The 15,384-nt window shown below is 44.6% G+C and overlaps 1 protein-coding gene across 1 annotated transcript in view; it reads left to right on the forward strand.

Annotated features, from left to right (window-relative positions):
• The first annotated feature begins 548 nt into the window (after window positions 1-548).
• The window catches only part of LOC126260737 (atrial natriuretic peptide receptor 1-like), a 506,740-nt gene continuing 491,904 nt past the window's right edge, over window positions 549-15,384 (forward strand). Inside the window, exons 1-2 of the mRNA XM_049958075.1 lie at window positions 549-576; window positions 1,971-2,213. Coding sequence (XP_049814032.1) covers window positions 549-576; window positions 1,971-2,213 — 271 coding nt within the window. The remainder of the gene's footprint in view (window positions 577-1,970; window positions 2,214-15,384) is intronic.

Here is a 15,384-nt window from a genome sequence, read left to right on the forward strand (position 1 = left end):
GTGCATCGGTATGGATGTTCCCGTTAATTAGCGCTTCACACAGACAGTTCAGTTTTAATAGTTCGTGGCAGTATTTTCGGCTGAGCTGAAGTTTCAGTGTGAAAGACATTCTAGAATATCGTAGCATACACGCATTTTTCAGTCATTATGTATTTTCGATCATTGTTTTTCATATACATTTAAAAAGTTACTAGTAATAAAATGAAAATAATACCTTCCGAGGAAAATATCCAGTCAAACCAAAAATTATGTGAGAGAATTTGGTTTTAGAACAAATCTCTCGTATCTGCCACTTAGACTGTGCTATAAGAATTGATTTTGACTCTGACACTGAAAATAAAATGCCCAGATTCCTATTTGTCTCTTGTACAGTTAGCATAACAAAGACGCTTTAAGTAAAAAAGAAACAACCATGAAATTATATAAAGTGATGGTGGTTCCAGTAATATCCTAAGCAAGTTCAAGCTGCTTTATCACTAAAAATGTAAATATAAATTTAAAAAAGTAAAAATTCAAAGAGCAGGGATGAGGTTTTTTGAGGAAGAAGAATGGATGCACAAGGAGAAATGAAGGAACGTATGTTAGTATTTATCGTTCCGTCGACACCGAGGCTATTACAGGCGGAGTGCAAGTCCATAATGGTGCGAAGATGCGGAAGTAAATCGGCTGTGACCTTTTATAGGAATCATTTCGACGTTTGCATGGAATGATTTAGTAAAATCACGAAAAACTTAAATGTGGAAGGCGGGACCCGGATTTCAAACGTCGTTCTTCCGAATGCGAGTCCATTGTGCAAACCAGTGCGCCAGCTTCCTCGGTTGTACAAGAAGACATATTATTGGAAACAGAAGAGTTATTACTATAACAGAATTAAATATTTTCGACATGAATGAAAGACTGTGTATTTCGACATAACTGTCATCAAAGCGTGCGACTGAATGAAATTTAAAATGTTTGACACCACACACGATCGTCAATCCACAGTCACTAATACAATGAATTTTTTAAAAGGTTCCATAACTAGTTTCGACGCACTGTGTCGTCATTTTCAAATCTAATCACAAACCTGAAAAAGTGCGTTATTAATTGCGACCACACTTCTTTCAAATATTACGAAAAATACACTAAAACCAGTAAACTGAAGCAAAGGCCGCAGATACGGATCACAAGGCGTCACGAGAATTTTTGGTTGATCAGTCACTTCACACTTTAATTCAGTGTAGATCCCGATGCAGTTTTCATTTACGCTGCACTAAGGTGCGAAGCGACTGATCAACCAGAAATTGTCATGACCTCTTGTGACCCGATTCTGCTGCCTTCGCTTAAGTTTGCTGGTTTTAGTGTATGTTTCGTTATATTTGAAAGAAGTGTAACTGCAAATATTAATGCAGTTTTCCAGGTTTGTAACTACATTTCAAAATGGTGACTCAGCTCGTCGAAATAGTTATTTAGCCTTTTAAAAATTTCGTTCTTTTAGTGACTGTGGCTTGACGACTGTTTGTGGCATCGAATAAACATTTTAAATGAATGGAAGAATCCAAAAATATCGTGAAAGTTGGACAGAACACTTCGTGCAAATTCTACGTCATGGAACTCTCCAGAAGATACTGAAGGACACTACCATAATATTTTAAACGAAGATGATGACGATGGAATTCGTATAATAACAAACAAGAAGTTTGTTACGCGTAACTAAATGACTGAAATTTCTCCGGCTGAGAAATTGGAAGGAGCGATCTGTTTCACTTGGTAAAAACATTCTAAAGCTAAGACCACATAAATATTTCTTTATTTACAAAGAACCGATTTGGACAGACTTTGTTGTCATTTTCAGATCTTCATAACACAGACTTGTGACCCACAGTTTGGGAGAAGACAGAATAGGTTTAGAGTAGGAGAAGAGTATTAATGTGACATAGCCAAATCGTTGAAAGAGTAATATATAGTAATACGTACCAATTTCTCCTAAGGGAACGCAGTTATTCTCGTGGAAGGTGCCTTCTATACAGTTGTAAAAACAGCCTCTTTGGAGTGCCCGGCACGCACCGTGTCGTTGCAAAAGGCGCCCACTGGGGCCCCCGTCTTGTGGCACGTGCTGCCCCAGTTTCCCTTTCGATTCGTACTGCCCGCCCCTGGGGGAGTTCGCCGAGCGAGCAACGGGAATGCTTCGGCAGCTCGCACCGCCCCCGGTCCATCCACCGACCCTCGCTGGGGTAACTTACCGGCCACTCCCATCCGCCCCACGGGAAGAGCCGCTGCTGCCACCCCTGCGTGTCCTCAGCTCGGAGGCGACGAGCGCTGGCACGTGTGACGTCACGTTATCCTGAAACTTCACCAGCGGCGGCCACAGGCAGATCCGTGTGCCAAAGCGTCGCTTGTACGGTATACCGTGTGGAGACAACACAACTGATCTGTAATACACCTTGACCATTACAATTGTAATGTCATGACTGGCGTGCAACAAGCTACAACCTGGCATCACGTGTGCTTCATGGATATTGATTTCAGCGCAGCCGCGTCAAGCGGGTATAAGTACAGCCATCTAAATACTGCACGCTGTGCTAAAAAAGCATACTGTGCTAAAGCAGTATTCCATATTTCAGTCGCCGTAGTATGGACCAGGACAAGACATAAAAGTCCACTATACAAGTGCTCATAAACAGGTACCTCAGGACCTTTCAGCAATTGTTCCTTTTAGCGGCTGTGAAACATATCTCTTCTACTACGAACTCTTTGCTACTGCCAACGACCTTCAGTACTACGAAACAGAATTACTGGTGCAAAATATCTTCTGCTGTTATCAAACGACTTGCGTATACCGCCAGACGTACCATTCCAAGATCTATGTTGTTGTTGGATTACGGAAGTCTCCTCTATAAAAATCAGTATGGATTCGGCAAACAAAAATCTGGCGAAACGCAACTCGCATTTGCTCCCTGAGAGCGCTGTAGGTAACTTTGCTCAAGTTGACGTCGCGTTCCTTGACTTCGGGAAGGCATTTCACACCGACCTGCACTGCCGTTCAGTGAAAAAAGTACGAGCTTACCGAGTATCGGGCTAGATTTCTGACTGGATTCAAGACCTCCTTGCAGACAGAACTTAACACGTCGCTCTTAAGGGAACAAAGTCGACAGATGTAACGACAATTTTGGGAGTACCCCGTTACTGTTTACAGTATGTATACATGATCTAGTAGAAAGCGTCGAAAGCTCTGTAGGAATGTTCGCTGGTGATGCGATTGTGCATAAGAAAGCAGCAACGCCAGAAGAAAGTTTCGATTTGTAAAATGACCCACAGAGGATTGCTGAATGGTGCAGGCCATGGCAGATGACCTTGAACGTGAGTTAATGTGACATACTGCGTGTACACAGGAAACGAAATCCAGTATTGTATAACTACGCTATTGATGACATAGCCGGCCGAAGTGGCCGTGCGGTTAAAGGCGCTGCAGTCTGGAACCGCAAGACCGCTACGGTCGCAGGTTCGAATCCTGCCTCGGGCATGGATGTTTGTGATGTCGTTAGGTTAGTTAGGTTTAACTAGTTCTAAGTTCTAGGGGACTAATGACCTCAACAGTTGAGTCCCATAGTGCTCAGAGCCATTTGAACCATTTTGATGACATATCGCTGAAAACAGTATCTACCGTGCAATATCTAGCCCTAACTATCCAGAGGGATCTTAAGCTGAATGAGCACATAAACAAACAACAAGAAAAGTGGATGCCACACTAAATCTTAGGTAAATGTAACTCATCCACGAAAGAATTGGCTTACAAAGCCCTTGATCGACCGAGTCTTCAATATTTTAAATCAATCTGGGATCCTTACCAGGTAGGACAGATAGAAGAGACTGAGAAGATCCAATAAATAGCGGCGCGTTTCGTCACGGGATCGTTTAGTCGGCGCGAGAGCGTTTCAAAGATGTTCAACGAGCTCCAGTGATGTACGCTACAGAAGAGGCGTTGTGCACCACCTTATTTCGGGAGAGTACTTTCCGCGTAGAGTCGGACAACAAACTAATTCCTCCCACATACATCTCGTGAAATTACCACAACGAGAGAATTCGAGAAATCTGAGCTACTACGAAGGCTTATCGATATTCATTCTTCCCACGCGCCATTCGCTAGCGAACAGGGACAAGGGTATCAGTTACTGGTACCAGATGTACCCTCCGCCACACTCCGTCAGGTGGCTTTCGAAGAAATGATGTAGAGTAGATCCAAACGACTGAATGGAGCACAGCCACTTTCTCCGAAATGTCCAATAACAAATCACGTAGACTTTTAATGGACAATGGGTAGGTCACTGAGATCCCGTTACGGAGATTTTCAGAGACTGTGATTAACTAAGACGTAGAACAGAGCTTAATCGCCGACCGCTACTGCCACAGGTTCGAATTCTGCCTCGGGCATGGATGTATGTGATGTCCTTAGATTAGTTAGGTTGAAGCAGTTCTAAGTTCTAGGGGACTGATGACCTCAGATGTTAAGTCCCATAGTGCTCAGAGCCATTTGAACCATTTTTTTGAGACAAGGAATGTAGCACTCGAAACATGTCTCGTTTGCTCCAGTGACCATAAGATCGCGGATAATTCCGCGTCAAAGACAGTAACTTGTTCAGGCAGTCGGATCTTGAAAACAGAATCAGGGAAAACAGTAGAACTACCAACGGAGTCCCCCCTCTGTATACCCATCCGTGAAGACATCTACAGTGCTGTGGTGGTCAGTTATAAAGTCGTAAAATTGTGTATTAAAGACATGTGCAGGAGTACAACTTCTCCTGTACTCCACTAAATCTAAAATTACTCTGAATCTCTGCGGTAACCAGCATGGCAGGCGGTTAAAACCCTGGATTTGGGGTTGAAGCTGCTCCACGCCCAATGAAGCTAGTTAAGACTTCATGCGGATGCCAAACGTTGTAGTTGCCGGGGACTATTCGTACAGAGGCGTTCCATAGCTGAACGAACAACGAACGGTACGGTGTGCTGGTGAACTGGGAGCAGCGAGGAACTTTCACACCTGAAGCACCATGAAGAACTGCCCTCGGATCGTAAGTGGGGGTTCGCCAGCCCCAGCACAGTCACTGGTGTTGGGGCTGGTCCTGTAGGCGCCCGTGGCAAGCCTAATTCTCTCATGGTTTATAGCGTTAATGATCTTCACGTAAGAAGGCTCACTACAAAAGACTGAATTCTGACATTGCACGTTTCTCCTTCCATTGTGGGTGTTCAGTCATTTCATTGTGCATGAATGCTAGCATATTTTAAGATTTAACGGTGCATGTGATTCTGGCTTTTATAGTATGACAAGAGCGTTAATAGATGGTGGAACAAAGGGCTGGAGAGGGGGGAGGTGGCAGGGGAAGATGGAGCATAGCGCACCCGCCACGGAAAAATTCAAGCGGCACGCAAAAAAGAACATTTAGAAGCAAACGAACTACAGACTGTTTTGTCATCACACGTCGCTTCCGCTCTCCACAAACCCCTCACCATCGTTCCATACCAGAACTGGTTTTCGTTACTGAATACCGCCCGAGTAAACAGACGGAGCGACACTTTGATAATGTATTGAGATAATGTTTTAAATAAATGCAACCATCGCCATTTGGGTGATATTTTTGTGGGTGACCGCTATTGCAGAGTGACACAGACAAATATTTATGCACAAATTTTAATTAAATGTTGTTTGTAATGTTATTTACCACTCCGCCGCCTAGCGATACAGTGAAATGTTGTAGCACAAAAGCCTTACCGCCCTCTAAATAACGACTCAAGTGCAACATTAAACTGCTGCAGATAGGTAATTAGACTTTATAACAATCCGTATATTTTTTCAACTTATCATAACCCCAGCAGATAGATCGAAATCTGTTTTCCTCTTCTTTCTTGTACAAACTTATCACAATTCGAAACTATTAGAACAGCACACAGAACAAAACGGTAGTACTTACATTAGATCCAACTATAAGTAAGAGCTGAACTAATTAACAAAACAAGTCAGCTGAAGCAAGCCGAACAATTGGTTTTGGCTAAAATAGGGATGGGCGAAAGCCAGTAGTTCTATGCATGTATACAGGGTTATTACAAATGATTGAAACGATTTCACAGCTCTACAATAACTTTATTATTTGAGATATTTTCACAATGCTTTGCACACACATACAAAAACTCAAAAAGTTTTTTTAGGCATTCAAAAATGTTCGATATGTGCCCCTTTAGTGATTCGGCAGACATCAAGCCGATAATCAAGTTCCTCCCACACTCGGCGCAGCATGTCCCCATCAATGAGTTCGAAAGCATCGTTGATGCGAGCTCGCAGTTCTGGCACGTTTCTTGGTAGAGGAGGTTTAAACACTGAATCTTTCACATAACCCCACAGAAAGAAATCGCACGGGGTTAAGTCGGGAGAGCGTGGAGGTCATGACATGAATTGCTGATCATGATCTCCACCACGACCGATCCATCGGTTTTCCAATCTCCTGTTTAAGAAATGCCGAACATCATCATGGAAGTGCGGTGGAGCACCATCCTGTTGAAAGATGAAGTCGGCGCTGTCGGTCTCCAGTTGTGGCATGAGCCAATTTTCCAGCATGTCCAGATACACATGTCCTGTAACGTTTTTTTCGCAGATGAAAAAGGGGCCGTAAACTTTAAACCGTGAGTTTGCACAAAACACGTTATCTTTTGGTGAATTGCGAATGCGTGAGGATTCTCTACCGCCCAGATTCGCACATTGTGTCTGTTCACTTGACCAATAAGAAAAAATGTTGCTTCATCACTGAAAACAAGTTTCGCACTGAACGCATCCTCTTCCATGAGCTGTTGCAACCGCGCCGAAAATTCAAAGCGCCTGACTTTGTCATCGGGTGTCAGGGCTTGTAGCAATTGTAAACGGTAAGGCTTCTGCTTTAGCCTTTTCCGTAAGATTTTCCAAACCGTCGGCTGTGGTACGTTTAGCTCCCTGCTTGCTTTATTCGTCGACTTCCGCAGGCTACGCGTGAAACTTTCCCGCACGCGTTCAACCGTTGCTTCGCTCACTGCAGGCCGACCCGTTGATTTCCCCTTACAGAGGCATCCAGAAGCTTTAAACTGCGCATACCATCGCCGAATGGAGTTATCAGTTGGTGGATCTTTGTTGAACTTCGTCCTGAAGTGTCGTTGCACTGTTATGACTGACTGATGTGAGTGCATTTCCAGCACGACATACGCTTTCTCGGCTCCTGTCGCCATTTTGTCTCACTGCGCTCTCGAGCGCTCTGGCGGCAGAAACCTGAAGTGTGGCTTCAGCCGAACAAAACTTTATGAGTTTTTCTACGTATCTGTAGTGTGTCGTGACCATATGTCAATGATTGGAGCTACAGTGAATTTATGAAATCGCTTCAATCATTTGTAATAGCCCTGTAGATACATTGGCGTCCAAAATTAAAGCAACAAACAGTTATCTCCCCGTTTTGAATCAAATTTACTACATAATCGTACTAACTGCCAACAGATGTCCGTACGATCGTGTTCTGCACGGAAGATGGCATTCCGGTCAACGGACAACCACGCCAACGACGATGTCAGGGCACCTATAAAATGGGGTAAAGTTTTCACGGTAGTCCTACATCCGCAATCGCTGTGTACTCAAGTCACAGACGTTGCAGTATGTCACAGAGAAGACGCCTACCAGACTCTGCAGTGAAGGGCCATAGAATGGGAGCTGGACAGTCGAAAAGTATAGTGGCCCATTGCTGAAAGAGACCGATATCGAGGTGGATCCCTAATGGTGTGGGGGCAGGGATCATGTTTACCACTGGAACCCTTCTTCATGGAACTGTACGGGTGACTTGGCAAGGTTTAACTGCTGTTAGGTATCGTGACAAGATCCTGCGACTTCACTTGCAGCCGTTGCGAGGTGCTGTGGGCCCAGACACTGTGTTGGTGGACGATGCTTCTCGACCTCATAGAGCGCAGATGGTGGATATATTCTTGCAAACGGAAGACACTGCACTCATCGCATGGCCTACTCGCTCTCTCGATTTAAATCTAATAGAGCATCACGTCAGCATCCATCAACCACTCTCCAAGACCTGCGGGCAGCTCTGCAGGAAGAATGGCCGTTACTGCCTCAACATGAGACTGATGACATCATTCACAGCATGCCCCGTCGTTGTCAGGTCTGTGTTGCTGCCGCAGGTGATCACGTCCCATACTGACAAGGGAACCTGCCCATCGCACCCCCCTCAGATTTAGTTATAAGTTGGCACAGTGGATAGGCCTTGAAAAACTGAACACAGATCAATCGAGAAAACAGGAAGAAGTTGTGTGGAACTATGAAAAAAATAAGCAAAATATACAAACTGAGTAGTCCATGCGCAAGATAGGCAACATCAAGGATAATGTGAGACAAGGAGCGCCGTGGTCCCGTGGTTAGCGTGGGCAACTGCGCAACGAGAGGTCCTTGGTTCAAGTCTTCCCACTAGTGAAAAGTTTTACTTTCTTTATGTTCGCAAAGTTATGATCTGTCCGTTCGTTCATTGACGTCCCTGTTCACTGTAATAAGTTTAGTGTCTGTGTTTTGCGACCGCACCACAAAACCGTGCGATTAGGAGACGAAAGCACGTGCATCTCCAATGAGAACCGAAAACATTTGATCGCAAGGTCATAGGTCAACCGATTCCTCCAGAGAAAAATACGTCTGATATATTCTATACGACACTGGTGACGACATGTGCGTCACATGACATGTTGTCGACCCACCTAACTTGTACACTTTGCGAATGGGTAAAAAGATTCTTCTACCTTGCCCGATTTAGGTTTCTAGTGGATGTGATAATCACTCCCAAAAAAGTGATGAAAACATAAGAGTTTGTCAGATAAACTGCAACAAATGAATGCAACAGTTTCATAGTCGCACAGTTTTCCCTGTGCTCTGTCAAAACATATGTTTTTAACGTTTTCAAATTTTTCCGTGTGTAGACCGTCAAATGCTGCATATGTCCAAGCAAATCTGAACATGTCCTGGAATTTTCGAGAGCGAAGTTGATTATGTGTGAGTGTCTGAACTGTGATAATTGTCTGAAAATAAAAAAATTAAAATTTTCACTCGAGGGAAGACTTGAACCAAGGACCTATCATTCCGGAGCTGCTCACGCTAACCACGGGACCACGGCTCTTCTGTGCTTACAGTTTCCTTGATACTACGTATCTTGCACATGGACTACTCAGTTTGTATATTTTACTTCTTTTTTTCATAGTTCCGCACAACTTCTTCCTGTTTTCTCGATTAATCTGTGTTCAGTTTTTCAAGGCCTATCCACTGTTCCAACTTATAACTAAATCTGAGGGGGGTGCGATGGGGAGGTTCCCTTGTGAGTATATTAACAAAATTCTGAATTATGTGTGCAAATCTGTTTTGTTGTAGAAAAACGAAAAACATTTTTATCTACCGGTATTCATGATGCAAAAAAAAAAAAAAACAAAAAAAAGGTTCAAATGGCTCTAAGCACTATGGGATGTAACATCTGAGGTCATTAGTCCCCAAAACTCGGAACTATTTAAACCTAACTAACCTAAGGACATCACACATATGCGTGTCCGAGGCAGGATTCGAACCTGCGACCGCAGCAGCAGCGCGGATCCGGACTAAAGCGCCTAGAACAGCTCTGCTACAACGGCCGGCATTCATGTTGCAGTTTTTGACGTTGTGTATTCTTTACATTGTTTCTACTTTACTATCACCTGTTTATACTGTTTTGTGGCAGCTCGTGGTCTTGCGGTAGCGTTCTCGCTTCCTGTGCACGGGGTCGCGGTTTCGATTCCCGGCGGGTTCAGGAATTTTCTCTATCTCGAGATGACTGGGTGTTGTGTGTCTTTCATCATCATTGACTCGCAAGTCGCCGAAGTGGCGTCAGCTAAAAAGGACTTGCAATACGGCAGCCGAACAACCCCGCATGGGGTCTCCCGGGCAACAATGTCATACGATCATTTCATTCCATCTCATCTGTGGCAAAATAAACGTAGCCTTGCAAAACTGCCGTTTGTTTGTTTAATTCTGAACGCCAGTATAAATTTATCATTGGCCTTGATAACTAAAGATAGTGCGTATCTCTTTTTCATCGCCAGCAGGGGTGGCCGAGCGGTTCTAGGCGCTACAGTCTGGAACGGCGCGACCGCTGCAGTCGCAGGTTCGAATCCTGGCTCGGGCATGGATGTGTGTGATGTCCTTAGGTTAGTTAGGTTTAAGTAGATCTAAGTTCCAGGTGACTGATGACCTCAGAAGTTAAGTCCCATAGTGCTCAGAGTCATTTGAACCAATTTCCTTTTTCATCGTATAACTCTAAACCAAAATACTTTTCAGTTTCATTACGCCGCAGCTAGGTCATGAGTGACTTCATTTAGGTGATATACACTCCTGGAAATGGAAAAAAGAACACATTGACACCGGTGTGTCAGACCCACCATACTTGCTCCGGACACTGCGAGAGGGCTGTACAAGCAATGATCACACGCACGGCACAGCGGACACACCAGGAACCGCGGTGTTGGCCGTCGAATGGCGCTAGCTGCGCAGCATTTGTGCACCGCCGCCGTCAGTGTCAGCCAGTTTGCCGTGGCATACGGAGCTCCATCGCAGTCTTTAACACGGGAGGCCGGGTGGACGTACCGCCGAATTGCTCAACACGTGGGGCGTGAGGTCTCCACAGTACATCGATGTTGTCGCCAGTGGTCGGCGGAAGGTGCACGTGCCCGTCGACCTGGGACCGGACCGCAGCGACGCACGGATGCACGCCAAGACCGTAGGATCCTACGCAGTGCCGTAGGGGACCGCACCGCCACTTCCCAGCAAATTAGGGACACTGTTGCTGCTGGGGTATCGGCGAGGACCATTCGCAACCGTCTCCATGAAGCTGGGCTACGGTCCCGCACACCGTTAGGCCGTCTTCCGCTCACGCCCCAACATCGTGCAGCCCGCCTCCAGTGGTGTCGCGACAGGCGTGAATGGAGGGACGAATGGAGACGTGTCGTCTTCAGCGATGAGAGTCGCTTCTGCCTTGGAGCCAATGATGGTCGTATGCGTGTTTGGCGCCGTGCAGGTGAGCGCCACAATCAGGAGTGCATACGACCGAGGCACACAGGGCCAACACCCGGCATCATGGTGTGGGGAGCGATCTCCTACACTGGCCGTACACCACTGGTGATCGTCGAGGGGACACTGAATAGTGCACGGTACATCCAAACCGTCATCGAACCCATCGTTCTACCATTCCTAGACCGGCAAGGGAACTTGCTGTTCCAACAGGACAATGCACGTCCGCATGTATCCCGTGCCACCCAACGTGCTCTAGAAGGTGTAAGTCAACTACCCTGGCCAGCAAGATCTCCGGATCAGCCCCCCATTGAGCATGTTTGGGACTGGATGAAGCGTCGTCTCACGCGGTCTGCACGTCCAGCACGAACGCTGGTCCAACTGAGGCGCCAGGTGGAAATGGCAAGGCAAGCCGTTCCACAGGACTACATCCAGCATCTCTACGATCGTCTCCATGGGAGAATAGCAGCCTGCATTGCTGCGAAAGGTGGATATACACTGTACTAGTGCCGACATTGTGCATGCTCTGTTGCCTGTGTCTATGTGCCTGTGGTTCTGTCAGTGTGATCATGTGATGTATCTGACCCCAGGAATGTGTCAATAAAGTTTCCCCTTCCTGGGACAATGAATTCACGGTGTTCTTATTTCAATTTCCAGGAGTGTATACGGGTCATGACTGCCTGGGCCAATCTTTGACTACGTCCTTGGTAGATGCCTTGAAGACCAGTTACCCTTTCTGAATATGCGCTTTGGCGAGCTACATTTGCGCCCTGCTGGATATATTCAGAGATTTCGCAATGCAGAGAAAATTGCCAATCACGTTCTACTGAGCGATATAATAGATGGCAGGAGAGCATATCGTGAGATTTGTGGCAGAAAATGACTCGGCAGTAGTGTTGAAGAGTGCGCCCGACCCGTGTTCAGATGACGTAATGCATCTGAAAAAATGAGATTCTCGAGAGCTCGAACCCAGAGATCGCTAGTCGGGGATCCCGAAAGCACTTCACGTGCATTGATATTCACGCAAGGGATGAACCAATGGGGGAGCTGTGCAGTAAGGTCCCACAGAGCCTCAGCAAATATATCTTCATTTGAGGGCGGCTATATGGAGCGTAGCGTCATATGGCGCACGAGCCGCTCTCATTCTTAAAGAATTATGGAAGATAAATCAAACAGCCGTCGGTTGAAGTACCCGTAACTGAAAAGTCCAGGCAATATGTGAAGCGGTTGCCGCGAAGATCTTAGTGCCAACATAATGAATTTTAAAAAGAATATAACCATCTACTGCCTTTCTAGGATTTGAAATCTTGCGGGCTTATGAATTAGGGAATCGCTCTACACAGCATTCATGTTGAGCGATCGGTTTGTCATAAATGTTATCATGCCAGTTCCTGTCTCTTCGTCTTTGTTCAGTGAATATCCTGGCGACAATTTGTATGTATTTGGCAGAGAATTCAAACCTAAATTATACTTCTTTTTTATGTGGGCGTACATTCAAAGTCAGTGAATGACTAACTTCGGGCATTTAATATCGGATAACAAACTAGCCGTTTGGAACATTCTAAATAGGTAAAAATTTCTCAATACGATTCTCCTATAGTACCTGAATGAACATGATACAACTACAACTTTTTACTTGGAAACTGTATAGCCGTTAAATTCAGATTACAGGTGCTGATTTGGAATAGCCTTAGCTACCCTACGTTTAAACAGGAACATACAGGGTGTTCATAAATGAATATCGGGGTTTTAACGTTTTATGATATTTATTACATTAAACTTACAGCTATAAATGATATGTCAAATGAAAGAGCAACACAATCAGATTTACCAAGAACCTCATAAATGTTCAATGTGAGCACCATTTGTGACACGGCACACACCAGGTCTATAGCCGAGCGCTGGTTAGGCCGCAAGAGATCCAATGACAGGGGTTGCTTTGCATGGTCTCTACGTTCACCCGACCTAACGCCATGCGATTTTTTCCTTTGGACTTCATCAAGGATCGTGTGTACGTGCCTCAGCTACCAGCAGACCTCCCTGAATTAAGAAACCGGATTGAATCAGCTGTTGCTACAATCACTGAAGACACACTTATTAACGTTTACGAAGAACTCGACTGTAGACTTGATGTGTGCCGTGTGACAAATGGTGCTCACAGTGAACAATTATAAGTTTCTTGGTAAAACTGTCTGAGTTGCTCTTCCATTTGACATATCATTTACGTAATGGATATTGTTCCTAAATTTTTCAGAAGGTTCTCTTAGATCCTACAATTGTTTTTTATCTTTCAATGGTTAACTTTGCTCTACTCTGTCTGTAAGGTGTCAGGCAAATCCAACACCTTCCATGAAAATACTGACATGATAAGCAAATCCAGTAGTATGTCACATACCTCCGAATAAATCGTGATATTAAATTAACCAAAGTAATACGAGTAACGAGTGAGCAAATGGAATACCACAGACTAACACAAGAATGCCTAAATGCATGTCATACCTTCCCACCGTGAGACAGACGCAGTTCCGAGGGGAGAAACGAGAACAGAAGCCGAGAGCAGAACAGTGTTAAGCGAGGAGGCCCTACGATAAGGGACGGACTGGACACCCACGTCGCCAGCTAACCACTAGGACCACCCCAGCTACAAGTTTTAGCGTGAGACTTTTTCGTGTCACTGTTACGTCAGGAACACCCCCAGCCCATGTTAAAAGCTAGAGCCCTCCAGAAGAACAGTATAGATCTTACGATAACACAAAAAGAGCCACACACCACCTGCAAGTTTTTAGCGTGAGACTTTTTCGCGTCTCTGTTATGTCAGGACCACCCCCCAGCCCAAGTTAAAAGATAGAGCCCTCCAGAAGAACAGTATAGATCTTATGATAACACTAAAAGGACCACACCAGCTGCAAGTTTTAGCGTGAGACTTTTTCGCGTCTCTGTTACGCTGCAAACTTTAAAAACATTGCCCCACCACGAAAAGTATAACGTTTCTCATTGGATAGACAGAATTTTTGTAGACAGAGCTTAAGGTTAACATTGAGTCCCTGATTGGTCAGATGAAAACACAGCCAGATAGTTTTTTTAAACCAACTTCGGTAAATTGTAGTAAGGAGAAGTTGGGAGAGAGATGCTTCCGAGACGGCGAGGTGAGCGGAGCTGTGCTGCTCTCCGCCCCCTGACGAACACCGACAAGGTAATGAACGCACGCGATTCCGCATAACAGCGCATAAAGCTTCAATCATAACTGCAGAAGTCTCATCTGTTACACCCCCTTTTTGCGTAATACTAGTGTCGATCGTCAAATAAAGCTCATGGTGTTCACATTTGCTACTTGAAGTAAAAATCTGAAACGCAATGATTTTTCTGTTATATAGTTATTGAGAAGCCACATCAGCCACTGTAATTTACGACAAGTTAGATAAGTAGATAATTGAGGGTCACTGTAGACCATTTTGATAGTTTTCTCTTTTGTGAAACTTAATTTAAACCGAGATTATAGATGTGATATGACATAGGTCATCCTTCGATCCATTGTAGAACTTGGAAACCCATTCAGGGAATATTCGTTCACATTTTTGTTGAACGCAGTCGGTTTTTACCATCCTGTATTAAAACATTTCCTTTTATCAATAGTGCAATTTATAAACGATGTTTTGTGAGTAGAATAAAATTTCCAATGGTAAACTGAACTGCTTTTTCGACGTTATTTTACCAGCTAACTAAAAATAGGAAAGCCTTGAACCCCTTCCACTAAATTTAGTTAGTATTAAGATTCTTTTACAGGGAGTGCAGTGGAGCTGACGCTGAAATCATTAAGTATTTGGTTATATCATCGCTAGTCTCACTGAACTCTTCTGAACTCTACATGTCATGTGTGGTCTGGCGTCTCCTTACCAGCAACAGGTCCCAGGTTCAAACTAGTCAATTCCCTAAAAAACACGCTCAGAGCGTCGTTGTGCGAAAGTGGTAGGGAGACACGATATAGAACAAACAGACACCACGCAGAATGTTAGAAAATGGCGACCCTGCCAGGATGGTAAAATACCATGATTGAAGGTCGACCACATGCCTAACTAGGTCAGAAAAATATCCTGTTGAAAAATTTTCGTAGTAAAAAATTTTTTTTCCTAAAGTTATACATAGTCGAGAACAGTAGCTGGAGCGATAGATAGTAAAAGTATTCAATATAAAGTGAGTCTGGCAGAGACAATAGCATAATTAAGTTATGAATTTTAATATTGTTAGAATTAAGTTTTCTCTCCAATGCAAGCACACAGGTGGAGGATGCATCGTTGACAAGTTGGTTCTGACCCAACAAG

This window comes from Schistocerca nitens, chromosome 5 (genome assembly GCF_023898315.1).
Source record: "Schistocerca nitens isolate TAMUIC-IGC-003100 chromosome 5, iqSchNite1.1, whole genome shotgun sequence".
In the NCBI taxonomy this organism is placed as follows: Eukaryota; Metazoa; Arthropoda; class Insecta; order Orthoptera; family Acrididae; genus Schistocerca; species Schistocerca nitens.